Source organism: Halichoeres trimaculatus, unplaced genomic scaffold (assembly GCF_033239565.1).
Source record: "Halichoeres trimaculatus isolate MK-OKI-2021-1 unplaced genomic scaffold, fHalTri1.1 fHalTri1_scaffold_20, whole genome shotgun sequence".
Classification (NCBI taxonomy): Eukaryota; Metazoa; Chordata; class Actinopteri; order Labriformes; family Labridae; genus Halichoeres; species Halichoeres trimaculatus.
This window is the reverse complement of record NW_027437198.1, coordinates 4,830,145-4,845,892: the sequence shown is the minus strand read 5'-3', so window position 1 is coordinate 4,845,892 and position 15,748 is coordinate 4,830,145. Positions and strand designations below refer to the sequence as shown.

The 15,748-nt window shown below is 42.5% G+C and overlaps 1 protein-coding gene across 1 annotated transcript in view; it reads right to left on the bottom strand.

Annotated features, from left to right (window-relative positions):
* fam20ca (FAM20C golgi associated secretory pathway kinase a) overlaps positions 1–15,487 on the bottom strand; it is a 76,062-nt gene extending 60,575 nt beyond the window's left edge. The window contains exons 1-3 of the mRNA XM_074697531.1: positions 14,121–15,487; positions 13,373–13,557; positions 6,520–6,598 (exon numbers count right to left, since the gene is read on the bottom strand). Of these exons, the coding sequence (XP_074553632.1) occupies positions 6,520–6,598; positions 13,373–13,557; positions 14,121–14,668 (812 nt within the window). The 5' untranslated portion in view covers positions 14,669–15,487. The remainder of the gene's footprint in view (positions 1–6,519; positions 6,599–13,372; positions 13,558–14,120) is intronic.
* Between the last annotated feature and the right edge of the window lie 261 nt (positions 15,488–15,748).

The following is a 15,748-nucleotide window of genomic DNA, read 5'->3' as shown; positions in this document are numbered from 1 at the left end:
GCGAAGCAGCTTTTGTTGTCATGTGGTCCGCAGATGCTTGTTATCTGCTGGTGAGTTTACAGGATTGCAATCTTGTTGTATGGATTGAAAATCTCTGTGGTTGAAGAAGATTAAATGGCAGCCTCCGCTCAGAGGAAATGTCTGTAGTCAGCAGGTAAGCTCCACGAAGACCACGAGCTATCAAAGAGCGTTCACAAGCAGCTTCATCCCCTCCTGCACCGTACATGATGCACAGGAATCAATTATGAAGTCATCAATCTTTCATGATCAGATCAATAACCGGAGCAGAGGGAGGCTGTCTGCAGGATATTACATGTTTCCATTCCTGGCAGGATTATAATCTCCAGACGGGATCCACTGGGAATGTCAGTCAAAACCAAACAGATATAATGAGTCTTGTAATGATGGAACAGCTTGTGGATGAAAAAACCCGACAGCCTCTTGGGTGTTGCAGCTAAGGCTCTCCATGGTCAACCTCACCAGCTTTACGAGCGCTTAGAGCCCCCGCTTGTCACAACGATTTGGGTTCATGCAGAGGAGAGTGCATCCTGATTCCTATGGCGGATGGCATGTGTGCCCTACATACATACAGTATATATGCCCCAGCACATGTCTTAACATGCAACGAACCCTGGTGATGCAACAGCTCACAGCACAACAGCAGGAAGAGCAAATCAAACAGAAACCATCAAAGTCATTTCTGCTATAGTTTCAGTGCATAAAGAAGTCAGAGCTGTGAGACTATCAACGAAATCAAAGAGAAGGGGGATGGAAACATGCTCATCAGACTGAGAGTGATGGAGAAATTAATTCTTTCTTTGCATATCTGAGGCTTACACCTCTTTCCACAATCCCCCAACCATCCATCTGACAAATCCAATTAGCATGACATAAACATTCTGTGTACACACCATAAACCAGGATCTTGGCAGCGGATGGGTAGGATGGGCACCAGGGATAGGCGCCAGACAGACATGGAGGCCTGGCATGGAGGGTCTCAGCCCGGCATGTAACCTGGCTCCAGCTGGAAGAATTGGTTCCTTGACAGGCTGGCAGTGGAAAGCGCTCCCCGACCCTCTGGTGTATCTCTTCTCCTTCATCATCCAACGCCAACTCTCTCTCTCTCATTTCTCAGTCTAATTTATCCCTCAAACAACCAGCAACTCAAAGGGAACATATCATGCTGATGCCTGATTTAATACTTAAATATAATATAATAAATTTGAAAACAAGACCTTACACCCCCTTAATTTTCCAAAAATGAGATATTGTATTTTTTCTGATATCCTAGAACGAGATTTGATGCCTCTGAAAATAGATCATTGCCAGTTGGCCGCAAGATTTCAACTGTCGTGACGACACAAGGATCCTTTCTTTTTATTGGAGTAATCTGATAAAGCAGCTCCTCCTCTGTGATGTCAGTTAGTCACACAACCGCCACCGAGGGATACACCCACCAAGAGCCGAGTATAAATCCAGCTCCCTACTAGCTCTGGCTAACTTGACTGAGTGCTGGATGCAGGGACTCTGCTCTGCTGAGCAGCTCGGCTTTACATGGTGAATTAGCAGTTAAAACACTGTAGTTTTAGCAGACGTGGTAATACTTGTGAGACTGTGATATTTGCATGCTTGTTCTGACATGCACTGTGAACCTGGACCACAATAATGCTGCGGTAATAACATAGTGACGAACTGACGGTAGAGGCTATCTTTAGACTACACTTTCAGCATGATGGATAAAACAGACAGAGAAAAGTGAAGGAGCAAAATGGAGCCCTGTTATAGAAATAGTTTATTGGTGAAGTCTGCCTATATTTCCATGTATAAACTATACATGTTACAGTACCGGTTTGACTCACCACACTGAAGCGTCCTGAGATGATCTGTGTCGAGGTGGACTTTCTTCCTCCTGAGCTGCAGAACCGTCCGGGTCTGACTCGGGGTCCAATACAAAAGGACGTATCCTACACTCTGCCATTTTATCAGTGCTATCAATGCCTTACGGTGAAGTTTTGGCAAACAGCAAACTCGCTCAGTCTGCACCATCCAATATGGCGATTTTATAAATAATGCCATGCTGCAAAAATGGCCCCCTGCCTCTACCCCCTTCGCCCCTCTGATAGAACTGACCAATCAGAGCACAAAGGGCTGTGACGTTACAAGGTTACTGGAGGTCATTCTCGAAACGGAGCGTTTGAACGAGATCTTCAGAATGGCCTAAACTGAGGATATTGAGAACGCTATTGTGGGGAAATGAAGGAACTAAATGACTTGTACTGAGGGCAGAAATGCTTTACAGGCATCCTAGTCTGGCATAGTGAAAAGGAGAAACAAGCATGATATGTCCCCTTTAAGATCTACATCATGACCTCGAATTCTATCTATTTTGTTTAAAACTTGTTTGCTAAGTAGTTCAACAGTGAAACCACCACTTAGCTGTTTACATGAAGATAAAAACCACTCACACACTCAAAGAGGAGATCATATTTTGTGGGAGAGACCAGCCGCATTGACCCTAAACACTAAATTACAGCATAAAAAAACAAGTTTCTGCCCACTGAAATTACTGAAGCCAATCATGAAGTTAGTCAGACAGATGAAATAAGCTTCAAACTTTTTTTTTTTTTTTTCCCAGAGCTCCACAGTGAAAAACATCGAGTGGAGGTGTCTGGCAAGCTGTCAGCTTGTGCAGTCTCCTGGCCCATGCCAGTTTACAGATTTGCATTCAGCTCAAAGGAGGCCTGTAACATCAAAGCCTCTTTGAAGCTCCACTTGATGCAGCACAATGGGACAGGTGAAGAAAAACAGCTCAACACGGCACCGCTCTGAACTACTGTACCCAGAATGCATCACAGTTCCCAAAATAAAAGTGGGACACATCAATGGCGTGACAGGAAAACAAAAGTGGAACAAAGGTTACCTTTTGACATTGCCTCTCCCAGAAAACTCTGATATTTTTGTCTCTCTGCTCGGAAGATTTTTGCATAATATCTGTAAACACTGGAGACAAGTGACTGTGACAGTCAAAGCAGAAAGTCTGAATAAAAAATGACAGGCAACACAAAGAGCTGCAGGAATCTGTAGCATATGATTTAGAAAGTGACATGCAATTACTGTCAGAGCAGGATCTGACAGCTACTGAGAAGGACAGCTTTGCTTAAATCCACTGTAAGAAATCAACATCACATCACAAACAGATCCAGTTTCTGCAAAGCTCAAACCTAATTTGGGGTTAAAATGAAAATCAGAGTGAATAAAACATGATCAGACACCCTCTTGATCTTTATATCTCTGACACAAGAAGTGAGATATTTCAGTCATTGTATATTTAATAGAAAATTAGGGACAAGACAGTTTATTAACTTGTATATAATTGTAATATCCCTATCAGCCAATTTTAGCCACAAAACTGTTAAAGTCTGTGTTTTATGTTGAAACATTTGTAACCTATTGAACAGCATTTTTGGTACCAAATGGCTCATTATCTCACTGGACTTGACTACATTTATCTCTTTAGACTGAGGGACAGGTCTTGGTGCGCACAAGCTCATACACCAAGTGACAACCTTTGGTCGAAAAACATGAGAAAATGAGGTAATGCTAAAAACTGCCTTTACCCAAGTGTTTGCTTGAGGTTGGCACATGCTAAATTGAAAAAAAAAAAAAAAAAGTTTTCAAAAGCAGAAATAAACATATTCACAGCCTGGTTCAAAAATTGCTAATTTTTACTTTCAGCTCACTGTTAGCGCTTTGGAAGGTATTCAGCTCAATCTAGGGATGGGTACCTTTCACATTTGAAACAATACGGTTCCGATGCCCGGTACCTGGCAATTAGTACCCATCAATTTGTTTAATAATAAAATGAAAAAAAAAAAAAAAATTGAACATATTTATTCTTCAAAATGTAACTTTGCAATGCTGTGTTTATGTCCAGCAAAAATCTCTTCCACTCCCTCACAGTCACAAGGATACATTTAGGAACTTAAACATGGTACCTTTTCATTTTACATGAATCGGTACCCGTTACTTATGACAGAAATCGGTCGGTACCTATGAAAGTACCTAATTTGGTACCCATCCCTAGCCCAATCAGAGGTGCAGTTTAGCTCACTTGACTGATAGGCCCCCTACAGCTGTTAGTGCAAAGACTTAAAGCCCACCCCATTTTAAATATGACCCCGCCAGCATTTGCTTTAAAACTCTGTGTCAGAAATAGATGGGTGACATCAGGGAGACTACGACAATTTATCATACAGTCAATAGCCAACCCAGTCAGATATAAAAATAATAAAAATAAATAGAAACAAAAATGTGTAGTTAAATATATATTTTAATTTATTTATATTTACTGTATTATCTACTGTATTATATATATATATATATATATATATATATATATATATATATATATATATATATATATATATATATATATATATATATATATATATATATATATATATGCAATATCTTAAATAAACTCATCTTGTCACATTCATTGTGCAAGTATTGCTTTACCTTGTATATCAGGGATCTCAAACTTGGCCATGGAGGGCCAAGAGGCTGCAGGTTTTCTTTCCAACCAAAAACTCCACCAGCTGATTTCACTGATTACCTCACCTTAAAGCAGAGAGCAGGGACTAATCAATGAAATCAGCTGGTGGAGTTTTTGGTTGGAAAGAAAACCTGCAGCCTCTTGGCCCTCCACGGCACAAATTTGAGATCCCTGTTGTATATATACACCTTCTTGGTACTTGTTGCTAATTTCATTGCTCAATCATTGTTGTATTTATGGCAAACTTTACTCAATTTATTGCTCATTTCATTTTATTTCAATTCATTCCCTACTCTATTTACCCTTTTCTATTTTAATCCTATTCTCTATGATTAATAAAGTATTGTTGATTCTGATTGATTATTAATTTTGAAAAGAATTTAATTGTATGTTTAATTGTATTCATGATTTATGAATTTGTACAGCAGCTACTAAAAATTAAAAATGAAATTTATCATTTTTTTAATTAATTCCAACTTATGTGCAAAAAGAAAAAAATAACTTTATAAGAATAAAAAATAAAATAAAATAAATAAATAAAAGAATTCTGGATATTTCCAGGCCAACCTCCTAATAACAGTCTCTGTTTATCAATTGTTTGTTTATAGACCTAGAATGTATTACAATTACATTGGACCCAACTGCAAATTTACCATCCTGCTGTCGTCTTCCCAAACAAACACACTTCTCAAATGATTTTAGGCCAGTGTCCAATCAAAAAACAGTCACACACACCAGACAAACAGGTTCATCTCAGTCGTCAGTTATCACTAGTTCAGTGACGCCTGAAGGCTGCTGCTGTTTGAATCCCATCCTTGCTAGCTTCTTAAAGAAAATTCCCAACATCTTATTCTGAAATCCAGCCTCTGGTTAACCTTGATATGACTGATAAACCCCAAGTTAAGAAATTTAAATATGACTCAATCAAACATGAGCAATTCTGAATGAATGCTTCTGTTCTGTGCATGTTAAGACAGAGTAAAATAGCATTTGGGTCAAAAAGAAGACAGACATTAAGACAAACTTTAGGCAAAACTTTGCAGCTTTTCTATAAGTCAACCCTCACAGACACATCAGGCTCATTTTGACCTGACAGGCCTGAGCCTTTTATGTAACCACTAATGTAGCTTAGGCTTGTACACTGCTCTACTTACTCTTCTGAAGCTTGCTCTTCTTTGAATCATCACACTCTTCACCTGTGCAGGTTGTCATCATGTCAGACCTCGAGTTTTACCTCAACATTTAACCGTGTTTCAGGTTAGACATCCTCTGTCCCTCACCCTCCCTATCCTTCCCCCTGCCATCATCCCTCTCTCTTCTTCCTTCCCTGAATCTAATTCTCTCCATGGGCTCTTTCAAGTAGAAAACCATTCTATGTTTCATAGCAATCAAACCAAGCTCCTGAGCAATTACTCCTGATCACAGCAGTTGGCCTGGACACTGTTTATCCCCGTCGGCGTGGGAATTCATCGGGCGAAAACTCAGGCAGCTGAAAGGGAGGGCACTTCTTTTTCATGTGCATTGCGCATTTGCCAGCATGTATGCGTCCCTGAAGACGTCTTCACGATGGCTCAGTGCTCATTTTAATTAACACATAAGCCTGTTGATGTTAATTAAAAAGCAGACAAACGAAGATCACACAGAGGCGAGGGCTGCGCATCTGAACGCACCGAAAGATGCTGTGGCAGTGCTTGGCGCTCAGTCAGATGAGATTTTCTGTAGCGCTCTTGAAACGTATGCATTCCAAGTGGGCGCATCAAACCGAGTGTATCAAAGAGATTTTTGATGCCGGTTATTTAAGGGGAAAATGCAGATTTGCTGAAATCTCAGATATGTGTGTGAGACACTGAAACCCCGCTGAGAAGCTTCAACCAGGGCTCTCAGACGTTGATAAAAAAACACACCCAGATGTCACAAAGGAGGATATGTAAGCATGTTCTGCAGTCAGCTGCAGTGTTACTTACTTCATAGGCTTGAACAGTGCTTGTCCGTAGTTCTGGAAAGTCATGATCAGCTTCAGTTGGGTGCCTCCTGATTTCATGGCTGGAAGGAAAGCAATCAAGATGTTAGATCAGCGTTTGAAGCATCATCAAACACGCACACGCACACAGATGGACATGAACACACAACAAAGGAGAGGCACACGCGCACAGATGTTTTATTATTTACCAATTTGGAGAATGCAATTTTGCGTGAATGCATAATAGAGCCATCACATCTGCTGACCAATTTGTCAGACACTGTTAGGAGGTGGGTGTGGTGGTGAGCGTGAAGCATTATGAGAAGCAGCTGCTGTGAACCGGGGCTAGCCGTGGGTTTGACGAAAGTTTGCACAATGCGACTGCTGACTGGTGTTTCTGCACCAAACATGTGACACATGAAGAGGAGAGGAGTTGCTGCAGTGTAAGATTAAACTGCAGTTCTCTCTTTCTCTCTTTTAAAGAGCTGAGCCAAAGTGTCCTGTTCCATCCGTGTATGCACATGTTGCACAACAGACCTGATTCTGAGCAGATGTTTGACTATAAGCTGCACAGCTCGTACACATTTTCACTGATTGCTTGTACACTTGTGGCTCCCCCCCATCCCTCTTTTTCTCTAACTCTCACACACTGACCTCCTGTATGGATCAAGATCAGTCTCGAAATTCACAAATGCAAAATTTGTGTGTGTGTAAATGCATCCACAAATGTGTAAATAGGTTTGCAAATGTGTAAAATATTTACAAATGTGTACAAATCCACAAATGCACACAAAAGGATTGACAAATGCAAAATTCAAAAAAATTTGAGATTTTCCTGACGTGCTTAGATCAACAAATGCATTTTTTTTTCCACCAGGGAAAGTCTGTAGCCAATCAGATGTGTCCTTCTCTTTTTCAGCCAATAACTGTCAAGTAGATCCAAGGGTGTGTTCTAATTAGGGCTGTCACTTTAACGTGTTAGTTAGATTAACTAATTTCACTGCAAATTAACACATTATAAAAATCAACGCAAGATGAACTAACTGGCTGCCAGACATCTTCAGAGCATCTTCAACAATCTTAACACCAAAACTACCAACGAAGAGTGGACTCTCTTCTTTTGTGTCCGTCTTCCGGTTTTTGATCAAATAACAGACAAAATGTACTTTTTGGATCGTGTATATCTCGGGTGCTCTATCCTTTGATCCTCTCCATGATCTCTGTCTTTCTCTCATGATCGTGTCGCTTTTTCTCTCTGAACTACTGCGACACATCCTCAGTTGAGGCGTGAGCTGCCTGAACTTTTCTGACTTGCAGCGTCTCGCTATGCCTCTGTTATCTCACATCTTCTCCTCATATCCATGCTGAGCTCTCACCCACAGTTGTTTACGAGCATAATTTCAATTGACAAGCTCCACCAGACCTCGCCTCCCTCCGCTGCAAAACACAATTTACCCCTACAGACACAGTAAACGGTTGCAATGGAATCATGACAATGAACACAGACATTTTAATATTGGCCAATTGAAAAAAATGTGGATTCAGAAACCTTTTCTCCTTTGTGTTGTCATTTGATCAGTCAAGCAAAGGGGTGGGTACCAAATTAGGTACTTTTATAGGTACCAACCAAATTCTGTCAAAAGAACCGGGTACAGAACTACATAAAATCAAAATGTACCATGTTTAGATACCTAAACACATCCTTGTGACTGTCAGGGACTGGAAGAGTAGGTGATTTTTCATGCTGGACATGAACCTAGCATTGCAAGTTTAACATATATTGAAGAAAAAAAATATGTTAAATTAAAGAAATTTGAGGTTAAATTATTATTAAATGTTATCAAATTGATATATTTTGCCACAACACAAAAAAGTACTGGAAAATGTTACCGTTAAGTACTGACACTGATTGTCAGGTACTGGGCATCGGTACCGTATTGTTTCAAATGTGAAAGGTACCCATCCCTAGTCATGCACTACAATTTAGTAATGTCCTGGACTTCAAATTCTTTATTTGGGGACCCTAAGCAGATATGGCATTGAAATGTAATCAATTAAAGTAATTAATTACAAATCCTGTAATTAATTCGATTAATTTTTTTAACCCCTCGATGCCTGTTGTAGCAAATTTGCGACATACCCTGTCAGGTCTTGATGCAGCTGAAATGACCTTTGTATCTCATTTTTACCCATTGATTCATATTCTACACATACCACAGATCATATCAGATCCTCTATGTCACAATATGTTGGTCAGGGGATGAGCTTCTCATGTCAATATTTATAATATAGATTAGTTATGACTGTTGTGTGAACTATACTCAAATGCACAATCTCCACTTAATTTAACATCTGTAACAATGCAAAGCCACATAAAAACAATCTATTCTTATAATTGTTAATTAATTCAGGCAGTAAGGGGCTAATCACCTGACAGCACTAATTTCAGTGAAATCACTGTTGCAGCATCTGCACATACAGAAATACTAACAACGGCATGAACTTAGCAGTGAAATCAAAACTAGAACCTGTCCATAAGCTGTATAATTATTTAACACGCCTCTTCTGGGCCTGAGAGCCTGAGCTCAGGGCAACATAACCCCCCCACAACCGATGTTTTTCTACACAGTTGCAGATCAGTTGCAGATCACATGTACACAGACAGCCAATTGGGGGCCCCGCCTCTTAAACAGACAAATGATTTTTTTTTTTTTACATTTGTGAATCCTTTCATGTGCATTTGTGCATTTGCACTCACATTTGTAAATATTAAACACATTTGCAAATCTGCTAACACATTTGTAGATGCATTTACACACACACACAAATTTTGACCTTGCTCTGGCTCCATACTCCTGCACCCTGGGAGAAGAGCCAGGGGCACATGTATGTGACTATCCGTCATGTCCACGGTGTCTTCCAGAGGCTGATGGAGACTCACTGTGGGCTCCACGATCAAACAAAAGGACCGCCAGGCCCGTCATAATGCCTTGTGTTTCTGTCATAATGGACAGGCTTTTGGGGGATTTGTCCATTTATTACAGCGCATTAACTTGAGCATATTACACAACACAGCGCTTCTGGATAACCCCAATATCAACATAAGCCCCCTGTAGTGGACCCACTTACTGGCTGAGGAGCTGGCTGCACTTCACCCCTCTCTGAGCAGAGCTGTCTTTTGTGTTTACAGACTTCCATACTGTTTCTTCTTAATTTGTTCCTCTGTCTTGTTTGGATATGTCATCCTCTTACTCATATTATCTCTGCTATGCTCTGTCTGTCTCATTTTTCTTACTCACTGCTGGCAAGCCTCCCCATTTACAGTGACTCACTTTCAAAAGCTTTTGTATTTGACTTACACTGTTGCAAAAAAGAAAAGAAAAAAGAAACAGCACAATAATTTTCCTTCTGTGCATTTTCTGTACCACAGTACGTGGATGTCACAGACAGAGAACGCTGGGCCTGCTCATGAAGCAGATTTGCTGCAGCCAGGTTGAGTGGATGCTGCCCCCACCGGAGTAATCTTCAAACTTGGTGCGGCTACACAGACCTCTGGGAGTTTTTGATGCTGAACCATGTATTAATGTGGTGAACTTGAACCCATAATCCACCATCCTAAAGGGACTGACCTTAATTCTCAGCTGGACATTTATAAAATTTTTGTTTTTAATTGAAAAACTACAAAAGATAATCCTCAGCTGATCTGCATGACTTTAACCACACCGGACTTCACGGAGACATTTGTTTTCTTCTCCTCAAGGCCATCTGTCTCAGTACATGTGAGTGAAATTCATTTCTCTACTCTGGTAATACATCTTGTGTTTCGTTTCTCCAAGCGTGTACAAATGAATCGATTCATGTGTCGTCTCTTTCTAAACCCTCGTGTTCCCCGGTCTCAGAGAGAGCTCCAGGCCGCACCCACTGCCATCAGATTGCTCCTCCTGTCCCCTGCTGTGATGATTAATCCACCCAGCTCTCACCTGTGCTACAGCGCCGTGCTGTGCATATGATTTATGAGTCCAGCTGAGGACTGAACAAAAGAGGCTGCATGCCGCCCGCTCCGGCAGAGAGAGGGAAACGCAAACAGAGACGAGAGCTACCGTGAAGAAAACGCTGAACAGGGAAACTTTCTAATGCTGTCTTTGTTTTGTCATTTCAGTGAGACAGATAAGAGGTAGGTGTGCGCAACAATTACAGGGCACGGAAGCTTTAATGCATGCTTCTAGAGCCACACACACACATTGAAATGGGATTTCTTTTCAGCAGACAGACTGTGTTTTTATAGGTGTGTCTGGGCTCAGATTGATGCTTTATGTCTTATAAACACAGGGGACGGGAACACAGAAAGTACTCCAGCATCGGCTGAGTGAATGATTGTGAGAGATGGAGGGCCTAATAACAATGAGACAGTGGAGACAGTGTCAATAAGAGACGCAGTGGCTCTTCTTTGAACAAAGAGCCAGAGATATGACATGGTTAGGAAGGCTTTCAAATGCAGTTGTTTGAAGCCATGTAAGCAAACATGATCACTCTTTAAATTGTGGTTAAGACTGTTGACATGGCATCTGTTTCATGAATGAAAAGAAGATGTTTTAACCACCACAGGGCACATTTAAGGTATCTCTTAGAGCACTGCATCAGAGCATCAGTGCAGAAAGTATCCACTCATGTGAAATCAACGTATATGCAGACGACTCACACATGTAATTTATTTTTACATTATAAAAAGACAACCGGTCCATGCCATGTGGAGCAGAGACAGCCAGTCCCTGTCATGGGAATCACAGACAGCTGCTCTGTGCCATGCGGAGCAGAGACAGCTGGTGCTTGTCATGTGGAGTACAGACAGCCGGTCCATGTCATTGAGCACAGATAGATGGTCCGTGCCATGTGGAGCACAAACACCCGATCCATCGCAATGAACACAGACAACTGGTGCTTGTCATGTGAAACACAGACAGCCATTCCAGACCACTGAGCACAAATAGATGGTGCTTCTCATGTAAAGTACAGACAGCTGTTTTATGCCATTGTGCAATGTGGAGCACAGACAGACGGTCCCTGCCATGTGGAGCACAGATAGCCAGTCCCTGTCATATGATACACAGACAGCCAGAGCTTATCATTGAGAGCATACACATCTGGTCCTTGCCATGTGGAGCATGGACAGCCAGTGCTTGTCATGTGAAGCACAGACAGTTGTTACATGCCATGTAAAGCACAGACAGCTGTTTCCTGCCACATGGAGCACAGACAGACATTCTGCACAGTGGAGCACAGACAGATGGTCACTTTCATGTGAAGCACAGATGGCTGGTCCAAGCAATGTGAAGCACAGATAGCCAGTCCCTGTCTTATGATACACAGACAGCCAGTGCTTGTCATGTGAAGCCCAGGCAGTCGTTACATGCCATGTGAAGCACAGACAGCTGTTTCCTGCCACATGGAGCACAGACAGCTGTTTCCTGCCACAAGGAGCACAGACAGAAGTCTCTGCACAGTGGAGCACAGACAGCTGGTTGGTATCAAGTAGAGCACAGACATCTGGGTTATGTCAAGTGAAGCACAGACAGCAAGTGCTTTTCATATGAAGCACAGACAGCCGGTCCAAGCCATGTGTAGCAGAGATAGCTTGTGTCCCCTGTAGAGGTTCATATCAATGTACTGCAGGGTATCATATCTACTGTATTATCTCCTCACCCACGGTCACAAAATGGCATCACAACAAAACTTACTTTGCTGTAAAATAACCGTAAAATACAGGCAGTATTTTTACAGTGCTGTATTTAAAAACAACAGGATTTTACCATTGAAATTTCTTTGTAAATTTACAATAATTTGTGACAGAGCAGTTTGGGTTTTTAGGTATGTTTTCTTTCTTTTCCACCCTTCTCTTTGTCATCTTTCCCTTCTTTTCAGCACAGTTACCAACACTTAGCGCATGAACTGAATCAAAGGTTGACTGTTTAAATAAAAGAAGTGCTGCACATTATGCACTGTCGAGGACTTGTTAATCTAATTAAATCCATTAAGACAACACACATCTTAAACAATTCACCACAGACAAATGAGCTCTCTCACATGCTGAAACAGCTGCATCATTTAAGAAACATGGATTGTTTCAGTTTATATCGAGCTCCCATGAGGAGAGCTGGGTGAACATGGGTTTATAAAGCTGCACACACAAGCAGAAATGCAGACGTTGGGAGGAGAATGTGTGATAGTGGCCAACTTGATTACATGCATTTGTTAATGCACACAAGTAAAGCATACATATCACTCTGAGGTGCAATGACTGTCTGCAGGAACAGCTGTATTGGGGTCCTCAAGATATGTTCAGACATTTCCAGCATAGACTTGCTTTAAATATACGCAAATGCTTTAATATATTTAAGCAAATTACCAAGCTTGGCTTCAAACTATTTGCCCCAACTGCGAGGCAGTCCTTCAGATCTGTCGAAGCGAACAGGAGTGACAGGATGTCATCTGATTATCATGTTTTTGATCGCTACTTTTCACCTGAAGTTAAGTGATCTTGCTTTAAAGTGGAATATAAAACCCTAATTTCTTTGAATTAACATCTTAGGAGTCACATTACCTGCATTTGCATTAGAAGTTAGCTGGCTTGTGGAACAGCAAAATGTGTTTTGCATTAAGTCAGAACAAGCAGGATGGAGATCTTTGGAAATCTCCAGATTTAGACCTCACTTCCACGCTCACAACCCTTTCTCTGCAAACTTTGGTGTCTCATGCATGAGCTCCAATAGCAAATGCATCCTCAGTGCTGGGAACATGTGTTCAAGAGTTGCACTGGAGTCGGCTTTCAAAGGATAGAGACGTATGTGTGGCACACTCACCCACACTGGTGATCCGCTGAGTGATCAGGTCCTTCAGTAACGCATCCAGCACAGCACTGTGTCTGGAGTACAGCTCATAGCGGTTGATGCCGATGTGGAAGCGTAACCAGTTGGGGTAAGCTTCTGCTGTCACCTCTCCGGTTGGAGTGAACTCCTCCTCCTCTTCATTCCCTTCTTCATTGTGCCTGAAAATGAGAAAGAGAGGAAGAAAAAGAGAGTGGATGAGGAATGGAAAGAAGTTTTGCAACATGCAGATTCCTGTAAAGACTGCTGAAGTGTCTGTTAGTTATCATTTACAGTGTTGCCACCCATTAAGACTGAATCTAAAAATGACAATCTGTTTTTGAAATCCAGCAGGGGTATGATCACAGGTGTTGGGAGCTTAAAAAGTGAGGTGGCATGGAAAGTGGGGACGCTGCAGATGCATAAAGCTGGGGAGGAATGCAAGATGGACAGACCAGTAGAAAGACAGACAAACACACAGACAGATCCATGGATGATTTGTTGGCATGCATGGACGAAAGGCAGAAGGAGCTGGTGGCAAACTGGAAAATCATTATTAGACATTAACAGGATTTATTTATAACTTCCATTAATTCTCTGAATAAATGACACATTCATCACTTTCATGTTCCAGAGGTGAAAACATGTATTAACACCTATTTTATCTACTTAATAGCAACTTGTGAACAGTGGAATATGTTTCAAATTGTCCCCCTTTAAGTTGAACAAATCTGCAGCAGCTTACCATCCTTGGTTCCCTGTTGCTCTGGGATAAAACCTGATGTCTGTGTTGACGTTAAATAAAGTGTCATCATCCGTAAGAGGAGGGAGATCAACCTTGTACAAAGGATGCTCAAACAGAGCAGAGAGTCTGGAGACACCGTGGGCTGGGACGGTCCTGCTCCCGCTCGCGTCTCCGATGAGCGGCTTGTGATCCCCCGCCTTCCCCGCCAGCAGTCCAGCCCGCCGGAGCGTCTCCGCTGCTGTGTTCTTCTCCAGAGAATGTGATGTGAGATTAGAGCTGGGCTCGTTGCTGAAATCCTGCAGGATCCTCAGCGTGTGCTTGTTAGGCCAGCCCGCTTCAGCCGCCGACCTGGCGCGCTGCTTCCCCCAGCCCTGCGCCTCCCCGCCCGGGTGGTGAGCGCACTGGCAGCCGCCGTCCCCGCTCTCCGCTCCTGCTGCCCGCTTCTCCAGCTTCGGTAACAAGTCTATCATGATGTGCATGGTGCACGCCACCAGGAACACCATGAGTATCAAGACCCGGAATTTACGAAACAGTATCATCTTTATCATCTCTTTTCTCAGTGACACAGTTAGCTTTAAGCGCAGCGCACCTTACGCCACCGACATTGATGTCCAGCAGTGTTATGTGATGACAAAGCAGTGATGTTAGTTAGAAGATTTACTGTGATCATCGCGCACGATATGTGTATCAGCTTAGGTTAAAAACTCCATGGTGATCTGTTGTTATCTTTCTCTAAAACGGTCCCGGTTCCTTGTTCCCCGGCAGGTGGACGGACCGACACATTGTGGACACTTCCCTGGCAGCGGCTCAAGCTGTTCTCTTCATTCATTCATTGCCTTGTTGAATAGGATACAGTGTCAGGAGGACGGAGCACTAAATAAATCGTTAACAGGAAGGAGGGAGGATGAGGGTGGTCGTGTTTAAAAGCGCGTATATTCTTCCTCAGACCTACTTAAACACGCACGGAGTGAGATGTCATATGAGCCATCTTCAGGGCAAAAAGTAACAGGAGAGATGGATGTAGTCCACACACAGCCTTCTGAGTGTTTAATATGAACCGATGGCTGAAGAGGGAGGTGGAAATCCCGTGAAAATAACAGGTGATCCGCAGAGATGCTCGGATGCTGTCTGTCCCGCTTCGAGCCTCGTTGAGTCAAATGAGAGACTGGCCGGCAGGTGCAGGGATCCCGGTTGTCATTTGTTTCCCCCTTCACGCTGCCTTGTCTTCCTTCCAAGTGCTCATCCAGGGTGGGTGTGTGTTAAATATTATGATGGAAGCCCGCTGAGCCCAGCCTCGGTGGCGTCATGAGGAAGAGATTGGCTGCGTCTGCACATACAAGCAGCACTAGTGACATGAAAGGCGAGCTACAGCGAGGACTGAGACCCAGCGAGGGTGTTATCCCCTCAGTGTGCAGCTAGAGGGCGTCTGCACAGCCTGTTAAGATACTCTGTGCTGCTGCATGTGTACAGGATCTGAAGGACAGTGTACAGCAAATGTGCGTCTCTCCTCCAAGTGCAAGCGTAAGGGTCTTAGAGGGGACTTTGGAGGATCTGATTGGTCCTTGAGGAGGAGTTAGGAGATAAAACAACCGCTAGAGCATTTTTCAGGGTGCAGTCAATTTTATCAG